Raw genomic sequence first — 18,313 nt, 5'->3', positions numbered from 1 at the left:
AGGATTGGGATTGGGGGGGAGGGGGGAGGCTGGGAAGGGATGTGAAGGGTAAACCAAAGGAGGAGGCTGCAATGCTTGGTAAGAAATGTGCGCATTATCCTGCCCATGTAATTGTAACCCCTCTGTACAGTATGTTCACAAATAAAATAAAATTAAATTTAAAAAAAAAAGAAAGAAATAGTGGAAAGAAGATTTTTTGTTTGTTTTTTGGTCGGCTGTAAGTCTTGAACTCAGGGCCTAGGCATCGTCCCTGAGCTTTTTTTTTTCAAAGCTAGTGCTCTACCATTTTGAGCAACAGCTCCACTTCTGGTTTTCTGGTGCCTAATTAGAGATAATTAAGCCTGGATTGGCTTTGAACCATGATCCTCAGATCTCAGCCTTCTGAGTAGCTAGGATTATATGTGTGAGCCACCAACAACCAGCTGGGGAAAAGATTTAAGAACATCATAAGAAGTCTCTTATGATGAGGAAAAGGGCAGGAGTGACATAAATCAAGATATATTGATAAGTTGAATTGAAACCCCTTTGTACAACTACTTAAAGATAATAAAAGCAAAATAATCAAAAAAGAACTGTCTCCAAGACAAGACTGCCATATTTCACGTCTGCATGATGAATGCACAAAGACGAGCATCTGGGATCACTCCCCTATTTGGGTGAACAATGAGGGATATTGCATTGACCAGGAGATGTGTGGAAGAGGAGCAACTTGTAAAGGGATAGAAAGGGGCCCTGGCCAAAGAGAGGTCCCCCTCTTTTTAGAACAGTATCTACTTTTCTCCCCTTGCTCTCCCACCACTTATGTCAATTCAGTCTCCACTGTGGTCCTTTAAAGCAGAAGTGCATTCATGCCAACTGCTCCACTTTCACTGGGATCCCAAGCCCACATCCTCATGACTGTGCTAAATTTCTGTCAGTCTTTGGCCACTGAAGAAGTGTTGCAGATACAGCCTGGGCCCCTGGGATGGCAGAAGACACCTTATCTATCTTCTCCAGCATCGTCTTTCTTGGTGAAGATTGCTCTCAGGGTTGACAGAGACAGAGGTTTTAGAAGATCGTGCCTTGTTGTTAGTCTTAGAGAGCTCCAGGCCTCCGAAGGCCAGCGGCATAGATTTCCCTGGACTTCACAATGTCTTAACCTTTACCAAAGTTTACTATTTCTCTCCACAAATGATATTTGTTTTTGGAGATACAGTCCATGTACTTACCACATGCTTGCCTTTTTAAAATGGATGATTCAGTGGGTTTTCATATAGCCACATAATGCGCAATCACCAACACGAATTCCAGCATGTTTTCATTGCCTCCTCCCCTCAAATTAGCAGTCACGTCCCCATACTTCTCTCTCCTCAATCCCTGCAAACCCTTATTCCACTTTGTCTTTATGGATACATTAAATGTAGATACTTTGTGAGGATAGGATCATATATGCAGCCTATTTTCTTTCAAAGTTCATATATGTAGCATCATGTTAAAGAATATGTTGATACATGTGTGTACGTATCTATATAGAATGCCTTATTCAGCCTTTATATGATGCTGAATAAGATTCTCCATATAAATATACTACATTCAATTTATCAAATCTCATCAGTTAATACAAGCTAATTTTGTGTATGCATTGTGGTGAACATGTTTTAAATCTCTTGGAGTATCATATGCTGAGTCTATGCTCTTGGGGTTTGAACTTGGGGCTTTGTGCTTGCTAGGGAGATTCAATGATTAATATATTAGTGACTGCCATTCTTCAGCATTGGAGAAGGGTTTGATTTTTCCACATTATTCTTTTCATTTTATTTTACTGTAAAGATGCTGTACAGAGGGTTACATTACATGAGTAAGGCAACGAGTGCATTACTTCTTCATCATTGTTACCCCTTCCCTTCCTTGTTGCGGTCCCACTATCCTTCTCCTCCCCCACCTCCCTCACTCCTCCTCTGCCACCCCTCCCCCCACAATCCCAAGTTGTAAAGTTTGTTTCCAATAGACTGTCCTGTGGGTATCTTTGTTGTAATGGGTTATTCCATGTCCTTGTTTCAGTGTTTTGTTATTCTGCTTCCCCTCCTTACATTAGACATATGTATATATAAGATGCAGGGTACCAAAATCAAGTACAGTGACAACAGGCAATATGCTATAGGGGAAAGAATATACAAAGGAAACAACAACAACAACAAAATAAAATCATATGGTACATTTAAAAGAATAACAATAAAGACAAACCCCATGTGTCTATCTCATGGGGTTCATTTCATTTAGCATCATCTCATGGCTTTTGAGCTTTTCAGCTCATCTGATAAGATTATCCTGTATGTATACTAATTATTGCAAATAAGGGAAACCACGGGACCTACTTTTCTTTGGGGCTGGGTTATTTCATTTAATATGTTTTTTCCAAGTCCTTCCATTTCCTAACAAATGGGGCGGTATTGTTTTCATTCTGATGGAAGCATAGAATTCCATATATATATATGTATATATATATATATGTATATATATATATACATATATATATATATACACACACACACACACACACATTTTCTTGATCCACTCATCTACTGAGGGTCATCTGGGTTGTTCCATATCTTAGCTATGGTAAATAATGTTGCGATAATTATAATTGTGCTGGTAGCTTTAGTATGGCCTTGTTTGTGATCGTTTGGGCAAATGCCCAAAAGTGGGATTGCTAGGTCATAGTGGAGCTCTACGTGGAGTCTTTTGAGGAACCTCCATCCTGCTTTCCAGAGTGGTTAAACAAGCTTACAATCCCACCAACAGTGCAGTATGGTTCACTTTTGACCACATCCCTTCCAGCATCTGCTGTTATTAGATTTCTTGATTATAGTCATTCTAACTGGGGTGAGGTGAAATCGCAATGTTGTTTGATTTGCATTTCTTCTATAGTCAAAGATGTTGAACATTTCTTTGTGTGTCTATTGGCCATTCTTATTTCCTCTTCAGAGAAGTCTCTTTTTAAGTCTTTAACTCAACTGTTAATGGGGCAGTTATTTCTTTGAGGATTTAATTTTTTGAGTTCTAAGTATATTTTAGATATGAAAACTTTGTTTGTTTATAGCTAGTGAAGATCTTCCAGTCTGTGGGCTTTCTTTTGATCTTGCTAGCTATGGTCTTTGCCATGTAGAAGCTCTGCAGTTTCATGCAATCCCATTTGTCCAACCTTTCTTTGATTTGTTGTGTTTCTGGATCTTTATTAAGGAAATTTTGGCCTGTGCCAAGGAGACCTATAGTTTCTCTTATTCCTTCCTGTAATGTTTTAAAGATGTCTTTGGATCTATGTGTGATTTTAGGGAAAGAAATGTTTCTTGGATAAATTTGGATGCTTCCGCATTTGGTGAATAGATATTTAGAATTGTTTTATCCTCCTGTAGGATAGGTCCTTTTATTAGTATGTAGTGTCTGTCTTTATTTCTTCTCACTAATTTTAATTTGAAGTCTATTTTATCTGATATTAGGATTGCTACTCCAGCCTGTTTGTGGGGGTCATTTGCTTGGTAGATTTTATTCCAGCCTTTCACTTTCAGAATATGTTTGTTTTAGTGGGGAAATTATGTCTCTTCAAGAGTACAGATAGACAAATCCTGTTTTTTGATCCAACTAGAGATTCTGTCTTTGATCGGAGAGGTTAGTCCATTAATATTGAGAGGTAAGATTGAAAGGTGTTTGGAAGTTCCTGTTATGTTATCTACCTTCTTAGGGGCTGTGTCACCTAGGTTCTGCCTATGTTTATCTGATTCTTTGGGGGTTGTTTCTCTGCCTTCATCATGTTCTAGATGGTTCTCTATGTGTAGGACATCTTTAAGTATCTTTTATAGTGCTGGTTTGTTGGAGACATATTGTTTCAATTTTTCTTTGCTGTAGAAGTTTTTTATTTTTCCCTCAGTTATGAAGGAGAGTTTAGCTGGATGCACTATTCTTGGTTGATAATTGTTTGTGGCATACTTCATTTAGGCTCTTCTTGCTTTCATGGTCTCTGATGGGAAATCTGTAGTTATCCTGATTGGTTTTCCTTTATAAGTGATTGATCTTTTCTCCCTGACAGCTTTAAGGATCCTTTCTTTGGTTTCTATTGATCCTTTGTGGATTACAATGTGGCAGTGGTATGTCCTATTCTGGTCTGGTCTATTTGGGGTTCTAAAGGTTTCTTGTATCTGAATGGACCTATCTTTTTACATATTTTGGAAGTTCTCTGCTAGGATTCTGTTAAATAAATTTTCTAGGCCTTTGGCTTCTGTTTCTAGGCTCTCTTCTACACCCATTAGCCTTGACTTAGGCCTTCTGATGGTGTCTTCTATATGCTGAATAGATCTATCATATTTTTTGGATTTGTTTTGAATACTTGTTTGTTCTTTCTTTATAATGTCTAGGCTGTCTTCTATTCCAGAGATATGGTCTTCTGCATGGTCTAGCCTACTGTCCAGACTTTCTACTTTTTTATTTCCCTTCCTTCTAATTGCTCAGTTTTAATGGCTACAATTTCTTTGTTGAAGCTTTGTTTTAGATCTTGATGGATTTCTTTGCCTCCTTGGTTTGGTTTTCTGTGTTCACCCTCAAATCCCTTAGTTGAGTGGCTATATTTTCACTGGACTCCCTTTCCTTTTGTTGGAATTCAGTCAGCTTTCTGATTGTGAGGTTCAGGAATTCGTCTTTTGTTTGCCTCATCATGCTCACACATAGCCTTACGTAGGCTTTCAATTTTTTCACTCAGCATGTTTACCAGTATTGTTTGTAAAGCATTTTGAGAGGTATCCTCTGGATTTTTAAATTAACTGCTCTGCTGCCTGTTTATCCTGTGTGTGAGTTGAAATCCCTTGACTTGCCATCTTGTGTTTCTGTGGCTTGTTCTGCCCATTTGGGAGTGAAAGCAAATCCAATTCCTCACTAGAACACAAGTACCAACCCAGAGTCCTGTAGTTGCCCAGATTTTGGAGGTTTATAATTAACTATGGGTATTTTCACTCTATCTCACTTTTTTTGTGAGTGAATGTTTATACACATAAACACCAGAGCACAATTCTAAGACAAGTACCTACCCAGAACTCTGCAGTTGCACAGACTTGGGGAGTTTACAATCAATGAAGAGTATTTTCACTCTATCTGACTTTTTGGGGGTGTGATTATATCCTATTACACACCAGAACACATATCTAGGACTAGCACTTACCCAGAGCACAGTAGTAGCACAGACTTCGGGGGTTTACAATCAATAATGGGAGCTTTCACAGTATCTCACCTTTTTGAGGAGTGAAATTATATCAGTTACACACTAAATCACAATTCTAAGACAAGTCCTCACCCAGAGCCCTATAGTTACACAGGAATTGGATGTTCCCACTCAAAATGGGTGTTTTCACACTATTTCTCTTTTTTGGAATTGAAAATATCTCCACTTCCCCACCAGAACACAATTCTATGGCAAGCCTGAACTGAAAGCTCTTCAGTTGCACAGACTTTGGATGTTCTCACTCAAAGATAGGTGTTTTCCCTATATCTCTCCATTTTTGGAGATGAAAGTATATCTAGTCCCTCGCTGGCACACAATTTTAAGATAAGCACCAACTCAGAGACCTGTGGTTGTGCAGACTTTGGAAGTACATAATCCAAATAGGTATTCCACTTTATCTCTCCTCTATTGGATATGTAAGTAGGCCCAATACCACCACTGAGCACAATTTAAAGACAAAATCCACACGTGGGCAGTATCTTTGCTCTAATTCTAGAGGTTCCCAATCGTACATAGGTATTCCCTTATTTACCTCTGCTTATCTTTGTCAGGGGCGGGGTATTGTGTTTCAGAAGTGGGGATTATAAACAGTTGTAATCAGTGAGTAGCTTTGTTCTGAGGTTTAGGATGGTTTGGGACTGAAGGGATAATACCCCAAACTACTTTGGCACAGTCTCACTGTCTACAGATATAGTCTGGGTCAGTGTTTCACACTTAGGGATCAACAGAGTAAAGATAGCAAAGAGGGAATGAAGGAGTAGAAATAATTGTAAATAGGTGAGGTATAGTCAGGGGAAAGATTAAGATATACAATGAAATATAGGAAGAAAAATCAGATTAGAGGGATGTAGCAAAGGAAAGGAATAGAGGGAGGAAAGTTATGACCTAACTTCTAAGCAAGAAAGAGTAGAAAAGTTAAAACAAAACAAGAGGAAAAAAAGACAAAAAGAACAACAACACCAAAAAACCCAAAACAAAAACAAAAAGGAAAGAAGAAAAATATATAAAAAATAAAAAAATTAGAACAATTATGCACATATGAAACAATAATACTAATATTAAGAATACCAATATTAGCTGGGTGCTGGTGGCTCACACCTGTAATTCTAGTTACTCAAGAGGCTGAGATCTGAGGATCACAGTTCAAAGCCAGCCTGGGCAGGAAAGTCGGTGAAACTCTTATTTCCAATAAACCACCAGAAAACCGGAAGTGGTGCTGTAGCTCAAGTGCTAGCCTTGAGCTGAAGAGCTGAGGGACAGTGCCCAGGCCAGAGCTCAAGCCCCACGACCGACCAAAAAAAAACGAATACCAATATTGTGCAGTAGGGAATTGGGTGATCAATTTATACTCTGAGTTAAGTCTATACACAGTTATGGAGGAAGTCTAGCGGTCACCGTAGGCTGTGCATCCAGTTGTGAATAGAACAGCAATGAGGAAAGGGAAAAAAAAACCCAACAGGATGTTGTAAAAAGGAAAAGCAAGAAAACAAAACTAAAAACAAAAACATTAAAAAAACTGACAAAAAGAAAAAAAGGCAATAGAGTTTAACTAGTTGCAAAAAATAAAGAGGAGCAAAAAAAATTTAAAGAAGTTAAAAAAATGAAAAAAAATATATATTTGGGGGAAAAGGAAAAAGAGAGAAAAAAAAGTATCTCCTATTTATTTGGGGGTGCTTATGTCTCCCGTAAATCCCTGTTCGAATCCCTTGATGACATCTTTGATTTGCTTGTAGTGGTCGGTTTTCCAGGTTGCTTGGTTGCTTGGGGACTTTGAGACCTTCTTCCCAGACTAAAAAGCTCGATCTGCTTTTTTTTTTTTTTTTTCTTTGTGCTGCCAGGAGGAGGTGGCTGAGACTGCAGTTTGTTGCTGCTGGGACTGAGCTTGGAAGTGGTTAGGGTTTGGGCCTGTCTGGAGTCAGTGGCTGTTCCCAAATTGGGGAGCTCCCATTGGGCCACTCACCTGTATCTTCTCTTGGCTTTTGTAGCCTGCCCAGTTTTTATTCATTACTTTTAATGAATTTTAGTGAGATTCCTGCAGGTGGTTGAGCTGCCAGTTCGGCTAAGGTATGGGTGGAATTCCTTTGCTGTCTGCAGGGGTGGTGGCTGCCTCTCTGTGCTCACCAGGTAGTGAAGGGTGATTGCACTTCTGGGCTGGGCAGCCTTCCACCTGGCAGAGCTGACTCTCACAGATCCAATTAAGGAAAAATGGTGCTGCCTGCTGCTTTTGTGTCCTAAGTTATCTGCTAGCTGTTATGGTGGAGCCTATGCCAGTATCCAATATGGCATTCTTTTCTGGTGGTGGAGAGGGGTGGCCTGCCTTCCCTGAGCTGTTCTGTGAGAAGGAGTGCGGAGACTCACCGTTTCCCTTGGCTTTTTGGCCCGGGTCAGCAGTGGTCAGCAGCATATGGAGTTCGGCTCATGATCATTCAGTCCACGCTGGAGGTGGGTAAAGAGATGCGGGCCCTCTGTCTCTGGCCGATTGTTTGGTCCTTGTCTGGCTGGTCACAAGGCAGCGGCTTGTGCTCAAATCTGTCTTCTGGTGCAAAGTGCCTAGATTTTTTCTCGCTAGGCAGAATCTCTGTACTCTGATGGCTCACTTGGTGTGATTTTTCCCATAGTGAATTATTCCCTGAACTGCAGAAAGTTAGTTTCTTAGAGAGAGTTCACATATAGCCCAGCTAGATCTCTTCTATCTTCCTCTAGTCTCTTTTTTCCACATTATTCTAACACTCATTAGTCATTCTTCTGACTGCCATCTTAGTCTTAGCTGTGTGAATATGTCTCTTTGTGGTTTGCATTTCCTTAATGACTATAGTTCGAAACATTTTGTCATATGCTTAGTGGTAAATTTGGAGAAATGTCTATCAATTCTTTTGCCCATTGACAGTTGGAAAAGGGTGTGTCAATCATACATATATACACTGGACCTTTATCAGACAAATGCATCCCTAGTCCTCAATCTCTTAGTGATTAGTATCTTTTTGTTTTTGTTGGTGGTGGTCGTGGGGTTTGAAATCTGGGTCTGGGCGCTGTCCCTCAGCTCTTCAGCTCAAGGCGAGTGCTCTGCTACTTCAGCCACAATGCCACTTCCAGTTTTCTGGTGGTTAATTGGAGATAAGAGTCTCACGGACTTTCCTGCCCCAGCTGGCTTTGAACCACGATCCTCAGATCTCAGCCTCTTGAGTAACTAGGATTACAGGTTTGAGCACCCAGCAGTATCTTTTAAAGTATGAATTTTTGTAGTTTGATGAACTCCAATTTATCTGCCCCCTCACCCCCCCTCCTCTGCTGTGTGGTCAGACACTCTTTAGCTACAGAATTATTCTTAAAATACAGGGGGATAGGTTCTGGGTGTAGTTCAGTGGCAAAGTGCTTACTTGGCAGGTACAACACTCTGGGTTTGATACTCAGAACCATAAAAAAAAGGGGGGGGGGAATAACAGATAGGAGCAAATGAAAAGATGACAAGTTTACAGTTTGTACTTGTATCAAAATTATTTATTAAACTACTTTTCATTTGATGGTATGATCTGTTGATAGACATACGCTAAATATGAATCATATACATCTATTCCATTTAGCTAGATGAAGCTAAGGGACAGATTATCATCCTAGTGGAAACCAGTAATTATTTATTCCATTTCCATTACAATTTATAAATTGTTTTGAGTATATCCGTCAAATTCATTGGGACACTCTAAATTGGTTCCTATAAAAGCTGTATTCTGTGGAATGACTTCTGAGCATAAGAATCTGGTTTTCATATCTAGCATCTTAGCACATGGAGATTGGATAGATGACCCTATTTACTCCAGGGTCATTCTGTTTACTCCAGAAGATTGCATTTGATTCACACAGGCACATTCCAAGGAACATAAGACCCGGGTTCATCTCTTGGAATCTGAATAAAAAGAACAAATGGTGAGAAATAGCAAAACATAAAGTAGGCCCCAAACCACCAGAAGCCATCCAGGGTAATGAGAGGCTGGGGAGCAAAGGTATATGAGCTGTGAGGGTCCCAGGAGAGGATTCAGCCAGGGAAAGCTACAAGCTAGCACCTCACCCCTGAAAAGGAGGAGATGGCATTTCCTTCCTTCTAACATCAAACATCTCACCACTGAATATAACCAAGAAGTGCTGAGCTGTTTGCTGAGTGGAATGCTGATGCAGGAATGATTCCTGCCATTTTACCCGCCTAGAGCCTGCTTGAAGGGAGAGTGGAGAGAGACCATTGGAACGGACAGTATTCTTGGTGAGGGTTCTAGGTTTAGGGTATATTTTCCAAACTCTTATCACTGAGTTCAGGAAATGCCCTGGGAAAGGAGCAAAACAGGGAAGGAATATGAGCTAAGGGGAATGAGTCCTCTTTTTTCCACGTGGCACAGAATGGCACTCCCAGTGCAGTTCACACAGACACAACTCACAGGCACATGCACAAAGGCCAGTCTACTCAGGGATTCTAGTCATCTGGAAAACTATAGTGATGAGTTAAAGAAACTTTAACAAAAGCTCAGAATTTTGTAATTTTTTCCTTTTAGTGAGAATGGCCTACCATCTTGGTGAACTTGTCTTCACAGGCCATTCGAATCTTCTCTGGGGTCAGAGGACTACTGAGCTGCCATGGTCTCCGCAGGCCTCTCTCCTGTCGCGCGGCGGTCACGGCGTCGTGGATGGCGAAAAACACCGAACACCCCAGGAACACCCCAGACTCTCCCAAACCCTTGAGGAAAGCAAGCCCTCTGGATTACGACACATAGACACATACACTCTCTTCCCTCGACATATACACATGCATATATATATCTGTATATATACACACATATATTACTCTGTACCTATCTGTATTAGAAAAGTAATCTCTTGATCCAATATTCCCATTCCTAGAATTCTAACCTAGACAAATGAGTCTAAATAAAGTAAACACAGGCATAAAGGTAATTATTACAATATGAAAAGACAAATTTGACATGTGGTAATAGCAGTTCATGTCAGACTCCAAGATTCAGAAGAATTAAAATATCTGTTAGGTTGAGTGCAGTGACTCAAACCTGTAATTCTAACTACTTGGGAGGCAGAGATGGAAGGATTGTCAACCTGTGCCAAAAATAGTTTAAGATTCCATCTCAACCAATGACGGGGAGCTGTGGCATGTGCCTGTTTTCCCAGCTACTCGAGAGAAGCTGGTTCAGTAAGATGGGCCTATCATCCCAGCAACACAGAGAAGCACGAAGTAGGAGGATGGTCATTCCTCACACAAAGCAAGACCCTATCTTGGAAATAATCAATGGAAAAAGGGGCCGGGGAGGAGGGTTTCGCACTGAGAGACTCTGAGTTTAGTTTCCAGCAGTACAAAACCAGACAAAACCCAAACGGAACAAAAACAAAAAAAACTCAACCAATCAAACAAAAAGCATTAAAAAGACGTGTTGTTAAACTAGTTTGTAAGTAACACGCATAATAAGGGGTTTTCTTCAAAACCCTGGTAAAACCACTGAACAACCAGGTACGAAAATGAATGCAGTCTTCCCTCCACCCCACAGACATGATACGAACATACATCTATTCGTGGAAGACCGCATACCTTAGATGAATACAGGGTATTTGAATTTTCAGATGGAGGCAAAAAAGAGATGTGCAGCTCAGCGGGGATGTCACAGATGGCAGGGATTTTATATTGGTTTGGACCGCGCGTGTACAGAACACCCTGAGGAGAATATTTCAGTTCCTCCATTGTATAAAGTCCCATGCCTTGAACAAATGCACCTTCAATCTGTGACAAAAATAAAAGCAATTTATGCGCATGAGAAGATACAGTCAACAGGAGGTATCATTTCAACTTCACACTGGGATATTTTGAATTTTAAAATTGCAGTTTGAAGAGGATTTCCGGGGTGTCTTGGAGCATGTCCCTGCCTGCCTTCCTAAGAGCATTTCTTCCCATCGCATTTGGTGCTACATTCAAAATCAAATGATGGGGCTTCTGATCTTGGTGTAGTCATTAAAACAATTGCTGTAGAAGAGTCCTCTCATATCATCTAAACACCCTCCTCTTTAATGCAGACAAAGTGACCAAGGCTCTCACTGACTGATTTGCCCTCATAGTAGGCTTTCAGGATGTTGTCCATTGTCTTCACTCACAAGCTGGCCGGTCTTGCAACAAATCAAATGTTTCTGCTCCTTGTAACCTGAAGGAACCTGTAGGAACTCTCTACACTTTCTCCCTGGACATAAGCATGCAGCAAAAGTGCATTTCCAAACATTTTTAAAAATTATTTTGGAGTTTCTTCTTAGGTTACTTCCTTCCTATGACCACATCTTCATTTCTCACTTCTACCAATAGGTAAGGAGTTATCATGCTATTAGGTAAATCATCCTAAAACTCAGTCAGATCACTTCTACATATGAAGCTAAGTAACTATTTTTGGAGACTCTTCATCAACAAGACCATCATCCACCCTGTAGCCCCAGCTTCAGAGCTGGTTCACTCCAACACAGACACATAGTCCTCAGCCAATGTGATGTGAATACAGGTGTGCTGCAATTTGGGTCTTTCTTCAGGTTGATTTTCTTCACTCTTCTTCCCAAGTGGTCTTTCCTGACTATCAGGTCCATCCTCACTTCCTCCCTGAAGCCTTGGTTGATTTCTCCACTTAACAGAATCATCATCCCATTCTCCAAGGACACAAAGCCATGACTGGAGAGAGGATATATTTTCCTGCAAATTGGAGCTAGGGAATAGAGTTTCCCACAGGTGGAGGCAGTTCAAGCAGGCCTGTGAAGATTCCAGGTGGGTCCCCTGTCATTGGTGAGTGTGTGACTCTCCAAAGATACAACCTACTTTTTCTTCATGGAAATGCAAGTCCAGAGTTGGTAAATTTCCATGCTAGACATTGAAATTTTTCAATTTTGTTAATTATTTAAAATCTGAACATAAACATGACTGTGGGCGTCACATGCTGGTGGCTCATGCCTAATCCTAGCTCCTCAGGAGGCTGAGATCTGAGAATCATGTTTCAAAGCCAGACTGGGCAAAAAAGTCTGTGAGACTGTTATATCCAATTAGCCATCAAAAATCTGTAAGTGGAGGGGGGGTGGCTCAAGTAGTAGAGCATTAGCCTTGAGCAAAATAGCTAAGGGACAGTTCCCAGGTCCTGAATTCAAGCCGAAATGACGCAAGAAAATAACTATGGGTAAGAACATTATCCCACAGGCTATTTCTCAATAGCTACTGCTATAACTGAAGTATGGTATCCTAATCCAACTTTAAATTGTGTGCCTATGCTCAGCACTTGGTACTAATTTACTTATACCCCACAGGTTCGGGGCCCAGAGGTACCCTCTAGCTTGGTCTTGTTTCAGGCCAGTTCTCAATTGCAGATTGTATATTTCTTCAAAAACTACCTAAAATAACTGTTTCCTCTCCCTTTTTAAATAGTAAGTCATTTGAGTTCTGTAGCTGGTCTGAACAGCAAGATGTTGGCTAACAGGCAGAGTAAGATGTAAGCAGAATGGAATGTTTTTCCTGCAGATTTCACAGCAGTTTGAACAAGTTAGTTACACATACCTGGCCTATGTCGAGGGCTGGGTTGATGCTGTTGCCAACATCCATGACAATGTCTGTTCTGATGTTCTAGTAATAAAAAAAAAATCACCTGTTTATTTCAATGTAAATCATGTAAAGAGAAGCTAAAAAAAACTTCCTGCTAGGCTAGCATTGGCATAAAACATTTTTCTCTTTTGGATCATATTATACCAGGAGAAAAAAACAACAAACATTTTATTATGTGACAAGTTTTATTATGTAAAACTTTTTGGTCATACTGGGGAGTGAACTCAGGGATTCCTACTTTCTAGGCAGGTGTTTTACCACTTGAGTATCCCCAATACAGTTTGCTTTCATTACTTTTCAGATAGTGCCCATGTTTTTTGTCTCAGGCTGGCCTTGAACCACAATCCTCCTGATCTCTATCTCCTGAGTAGCTGGGATTATGGGTGTTTGCCACCAAGCTTGGTTACAATGTAAAACATTTAAAGGAATGAATACTCTTAACCAGTTTACACCATGTGATTGTTTTTTTCTTCCTCTTGGAAATAATCTGTATTTTTCCTGGAAATAATAAGAACATAACGTATTTGATTGATTTTGATTTAAGCTATGGATACATACAATAGATTGAGCTTAATCCGCTACAAGAAACCTAATAAATAACACAATAAAAGAAAATATCTATAATGAGCAATATCTATCATGAGTAATACTTTGGTGATGCAATACTTTGTGGCTAAAGTTCATTGCAACATACAGAGTCCAATTGGCTCAGTGATGTTTACTAAAGTCTAGAGTTCAGGAAGTCCAAGTGAAAGGTCTTTGAACTGTCATCTGTTTACCTAGGGGGTGAAAAAAATGAAAGCAGAAGGAAGGAGGCCAAGCCAGGCTGCTGGCATTACCTGCAAATCACTGCCATGACTTGCAGATTTGATTTCTGGTTAATAAATTTTAACAAGAAAATTAAACAATGATCTAGCATGTTTGACTATAGTAAAACATTATGCCAGTTGTGGTGGATTACATCATCTCAATCAATAGCTGGGCATGATGGCACATGTCTATCAGCCCAGTTACTCAGGAAGTAGTAAATAGGAGGAAGGTGGCCCTGGTTAAAAGAAACAAAACATGAGATTTATTCCAAAGATAAGTAATGCAAAAAGGACTCAGAACATGGCTCACGGTAGAGTGACTGCATAGTAAGGGTAAGACCCTGAGTTCAACCCCAGTCCCCCAGACGAAAGAAATAAAATTGAAAAATAGAACTTTAGGTACTCACAGTTCTTACTGAAAGACACAATGAACTATGGAGTTATTTTGGACACTAGTTAGCAAGACTCCCTTGCAGGAGACAAGTGACATCAACTGGAGGTGAGTGGAGGTATGCTAAAGTTAGCGAAGACTCTATTGACTTACTAGGTTTTTTTAAATTTAATTTTACGGTCAAGGTGATGTACAGAGGTGTTAAAGGTACATACAGCAGGTAGTGAGTACATTTCTTGTTGAACTTGTTACTCCCTCCCTCATTTTTCTTCCACTTTCCTTCCCCTAAAAACCCCACCCCCCAAGTTGTACAGTTAATTTCCAACATATTGTCTTGTGAGTATCGCTGTTGCATTGGTTCACCCTTTGTCCTTTGTCTCACCATTTTGTTGTTCCCATTCCCTTCCCTAATTCCTATCCTCTGAAGTAGTATGAGCCAATAAATACTTATCAGTCTTCATTCATTTATTACACAGCAATAGGTAATATATAGGTGTGCATTCAGGTGAGAACAAATTTTCAAGGATGAGGGAAATTCTACTAACACAAAGAAAATGGTGGAGATACAGGCCTCCAAGGGAAGCCTTCTGGGAGAATCTCACATGATGATATTCTGCCTGCCACTAATACCTAATCTGAACTTCAGCTCTAGTTTTTACGATTAGATTATTTATCACAGCTCTTAAGATTGTTCAAGTTATGAGAACTTTTTTGTCCTTCATTCTTTATTTTTTCCTTCTTTCCTTCCTGTTCTCCCTCTCCCCTTCCTTCCTTCCTTCCTTCTTTCCTTCCTTCCTTCCTTTCTTCCTCTCTTTCTCTTTCTTTCTTTCTTTCTTTCTCTTTCTTTCTTTCTTTCTTTCTTTTTCTTTCTTTCTTTCCTTCCTTCCTTCCTTCCTTCTTTCTTTCTTTCTTCCTTTCTTTCTTTTTTTGCAAAGTCTCCCTATAGCCTAGACTGGCCTCAAATTCTTACTCTCCTGCTTCATCCTTTCAAATGCTGGGATTACAGAATGCACCATTACACCCAATGCAGAAGATTAATTACCAACTCATTCTTAGATCCTAATAAAACCAAGGTATATACAAAATATAAAAAAAAAACTCCAATATGTTTTGCTTTTATTTGAAGATACAGGGATTTAGAAATCAGTGTGAGAGAATTCCCTCAAACTAGAGAGCTATGTTTAGAGTGACTTTGCTTTTCCCTAGTCCAAAATTCCCTGAAATAAATCTAGACTGAGTAAGAATCCAGACAAGCCATGCAGATTCAATAAAGTTATGCATAATTTCCAAGATTAAGCTTATGGTCATGTTAAGTAAATACAACATGAGAGGACACTGTGAATGAAAACATATTACAATCTAAGATGTCAAATCAAAGAATATATATATATATATATATATACATATATATATATGTATATCAAGAACTACAACTTGCTTCTGGGTATGGTTTTGGACTATATTATTACTAGCCTAATAGTTTGGCCACAAAACATTTGTGAGGGTCCCTGAAGTTCTATTTAATTATTAATCATTATTTATTATTATTGACAGGACAAGTAAATAACTTCTTTTACTGCTAAAGACCCAAGAAGAAAAACGGAATCCCTAAAGCTATATAAACAGAAGAACCTATCTGGGTAAAGTATTTCCTAGCCTGGCCATTGCCTGCCCTGGGCTGGCTTTGGTGATTGCTTGCAGATTATGGGTACCTATGCAATCATTCAACATTATCATATAAGAGGTGAATGGGGAGGGCTGGAAAGGTGGCTCAGTGGTAGAGCAGTTGTCTTGCATGCATGAGGCCTGGGTTCGATTCCTCAGCACCACATAAGCAAAAAGAAAAAAGCCAGAAGTGGTGTTGTGGCTCAAGTGGTAGAGCGCTAGCCTTGAGCTGAAGAGCTGAGGGACAGCACCCAGGCCCAGAGTTCAGGCCCCACGACTGGACCCCCCCCAAAAAAAAGAAGAATGGGGAAACTTAGAAGAACTACCCATTGTTTGAAAGGTAAGTTGGTACGTGACTATTTTCTCCAAGTAATATAGAGAAATCACATTTTCCTCCAATAAATGGTAAGTGTAAACTTCAGGTGCATGCAAGTACATTGGAAGACATTTTCAGTAGTACCGACCTTATGATCCCCTGTCAGGCAATCAATTTCAACCTCTGAACAGGCAGCTCCATAGACATAGTATTCAAAGGGATGCCCTTCACCTTTCTCCCAGTCCATATTTGACTCATAACCCCTGAAACAAACACATTCTTGAGGAACATTGTTAAATGATCAAGTAATCACAGACTACGATGACTGAACAGACTATAGGAGCTGAGCAGTCAGAGGAATACACTTGTACGGTGATATGAATACCCATAACATATACTTTGTAAATGTACTGAAAAACTAAGTACTTGCATCTTTCCTATTCAACTTGTATTGTTGAATAAAAACACCAGTTATTCCTAATCAGTGAATCCTTACTCCTAGAGGTTTATATACTTACTTTATAACTACTTGTCCTACTGCCTATAGCCAATGTAATGTAATCTTACTATCATCAGATTGGGGGTATTCAACCTCTATCTCACATCAGTCACTATGTTAAAGGTACATACTTGCTTGATTTGTTTGATTTCCTGACTCCAGGATTCACCTCTGTCTGAGAGGCTTGTCCCTGGATCTCATTCTAAGTCCTTACTATCAGACTCTATGGCCTATTCCCCACTCTCCTTTTTGTAAGGATTCCAGGTGAATGTCAGGGAATTAGTCCTCTCTACCAACAGTCATCTGGTTCCCCAAGCCGGGAGATGTCCATTACAAATGCTTCCAATGCCCATTCCTGCTCATCAGTCAGTGCCCCAGGACTGCCACAACAAAATGAGGTTAAGACCCTCTCTTATCACCCTGTTTTCTGATGGCATCAGCTCTCCATTAAATAATCAGATAAACTATTCTCCAAAGTGTGTCATTTCTCATTGATTCACATCTTGACACCACAGAGTTGTCATCAAATTTCCTTCTGCCAGTCTAGGGGATGTGAACAGCTCCTGTCATAAGTGCAGTTTAACTTGTATCCCTCCTCATTTGTTTCTTAACTCAAGGGAACCAAAGGTGTTTCCCACAGAGTCAACCACTGATCTGGATTCCACACAATTCCTCGAGAATCTTATCATACCACTCACTAGGATTTGAATTATCATTCAACTGGTTTTCATTTATATGCATGTTTTTCCTAGCAGAAGTCTATTGGGACACTTGGATGAATTAGTAGCTAATTACTCTTTATAACAGTAGGTTAATTGAAGGTACAAAATCAATGTATGCCAAATTGCAAACAGAACTAAAACTCTTCCTCAAGATACCATTTGTTTTCCATAACATGAAACTGATTTAAAAAGAATACTTACCTGAAATATCCAACAGCTGAAAGGCTAATGCTTTCATCAAAAGCAGCCTGTGCCTGTGAAGGGAAAAAAAGGGTGTTTTGCAGAGAGATTTCCTCAAGACTTCAATTTTGATCATGTGTTAAACTATCAGTGGCAATAACTAGGCAGAACTGAGATGAATCTGTTCCTTTTAACACTGTCCATCCACACAAGCATTTGTGGTTCACTGAAAGTAGTAATAGTGTTTGTTCAGTGCATATGATTACAGTAAATGACCTCCAGGGTATGTTAAACTTATAGACTTGATGATAGTGATCAATACATATTCTGCTTATGAGCAAATTCATTCAGTCATCTGGAAAGACTTAGCCTATTAGCACAGGCCATTTTAGGAAACAATGGCTGGTTGTGTGTTCAATTTTGATATCATATATCTGTAGCAGTTTCAGTAGAGGAGAATAATTTTGCTAAATTGAACCATTTACAGTAAATGGTTCCCTGACTCTGCAAGTGCATACAATTGAGTACTAAATGGAAAAATGACTCTTAGGGCCAAGTCTTCAGGTCTAGGAGAGAAGGTAAGCCATGTAACCATTACAGAAGGCCAAGGAGAGAGTTGACCATCAGCATTGTGCCATGGGTGGTGGAGAACAGACTTTCCTACACCTTTCTTCATCCAGCCACTTTCAGCTTTTAGGGGGTTGCACAGTACAGGGCAAAGGCAGAAACAAGGATGCCCAGAAAAGATGGAGAGCTTTCATAAATAGGAACTACAGAATGAGTCTTGATGAAAAAATAGAAAACTTTTGGGGGATAGTGATGGGGATTGAATCCAGGGTCTCGAAAATGCTAAGTACATGTTTTACTACTGGGCTAC

At 39.8% G+C, this 18,313-nt stretch overlaps 1 protein-coding gene across 1 annotated transcript in view; it reads right to left on the bottom strand.

The window, feature by feature from the left end:
* Positions 1-8,721: 8,721 nt before the first annotated feature.
* The window catches only part of Aox1 (aldehyde oxidase 1), a 64,137-nt gene continuing 54,545 nt past the window's right edge, over positions 8,722-18,313 (bottom strand). Inside the window, exons 30-35 of the mRNA XM_042667002.1 lie at positions 17,458-17,510; positions 16,184-16,298; positions 12,810-12,875; positions 10,827-11,015; positions 9,798-9,965; positions 8,722-9,146 (exon numbers count right to left, since the gene is read on the bottom strand). Coding sequence (XP_042522936.1) covers positions 9,096-9,146; positions 9,798-9,965; positions 10,827-11,015; positions 12,810-12,875; positions 16,184-16,298; positions 17,458-17,510 — 642 coding nt within the window. The 3' untranslated portion in view covers positions 8,722-9,095. The remainder of the gene's footprint in view (positions 9,147-9,797; positions 9,966-10,826; positions 11,016-12,809; positions 12,876-16,183; positions 16,299-17,457; positions 17,511-18,313) is intronic.

Source organism: Dipodomys spectabilis, unplaced genomic scaffold, assembly GCF_019054845.1.
Source record: "Dipodomys spectabilis isolate Male_0828 unplaced genomic scaffold, ASM1905484v1 ptg000373l, whole genome shotgun sequence".
Classification (NCBI taxonomy): domain Eukaryota; kingdom Metazoa; phylum Chordata; class Mammalia; order Rodentia; family Heteromyidae; genus Dipodomys; species Dipodomys spectabilis.
This window is presented reverse-complemented; position numbering and strand designations above follow the sequence as displayed.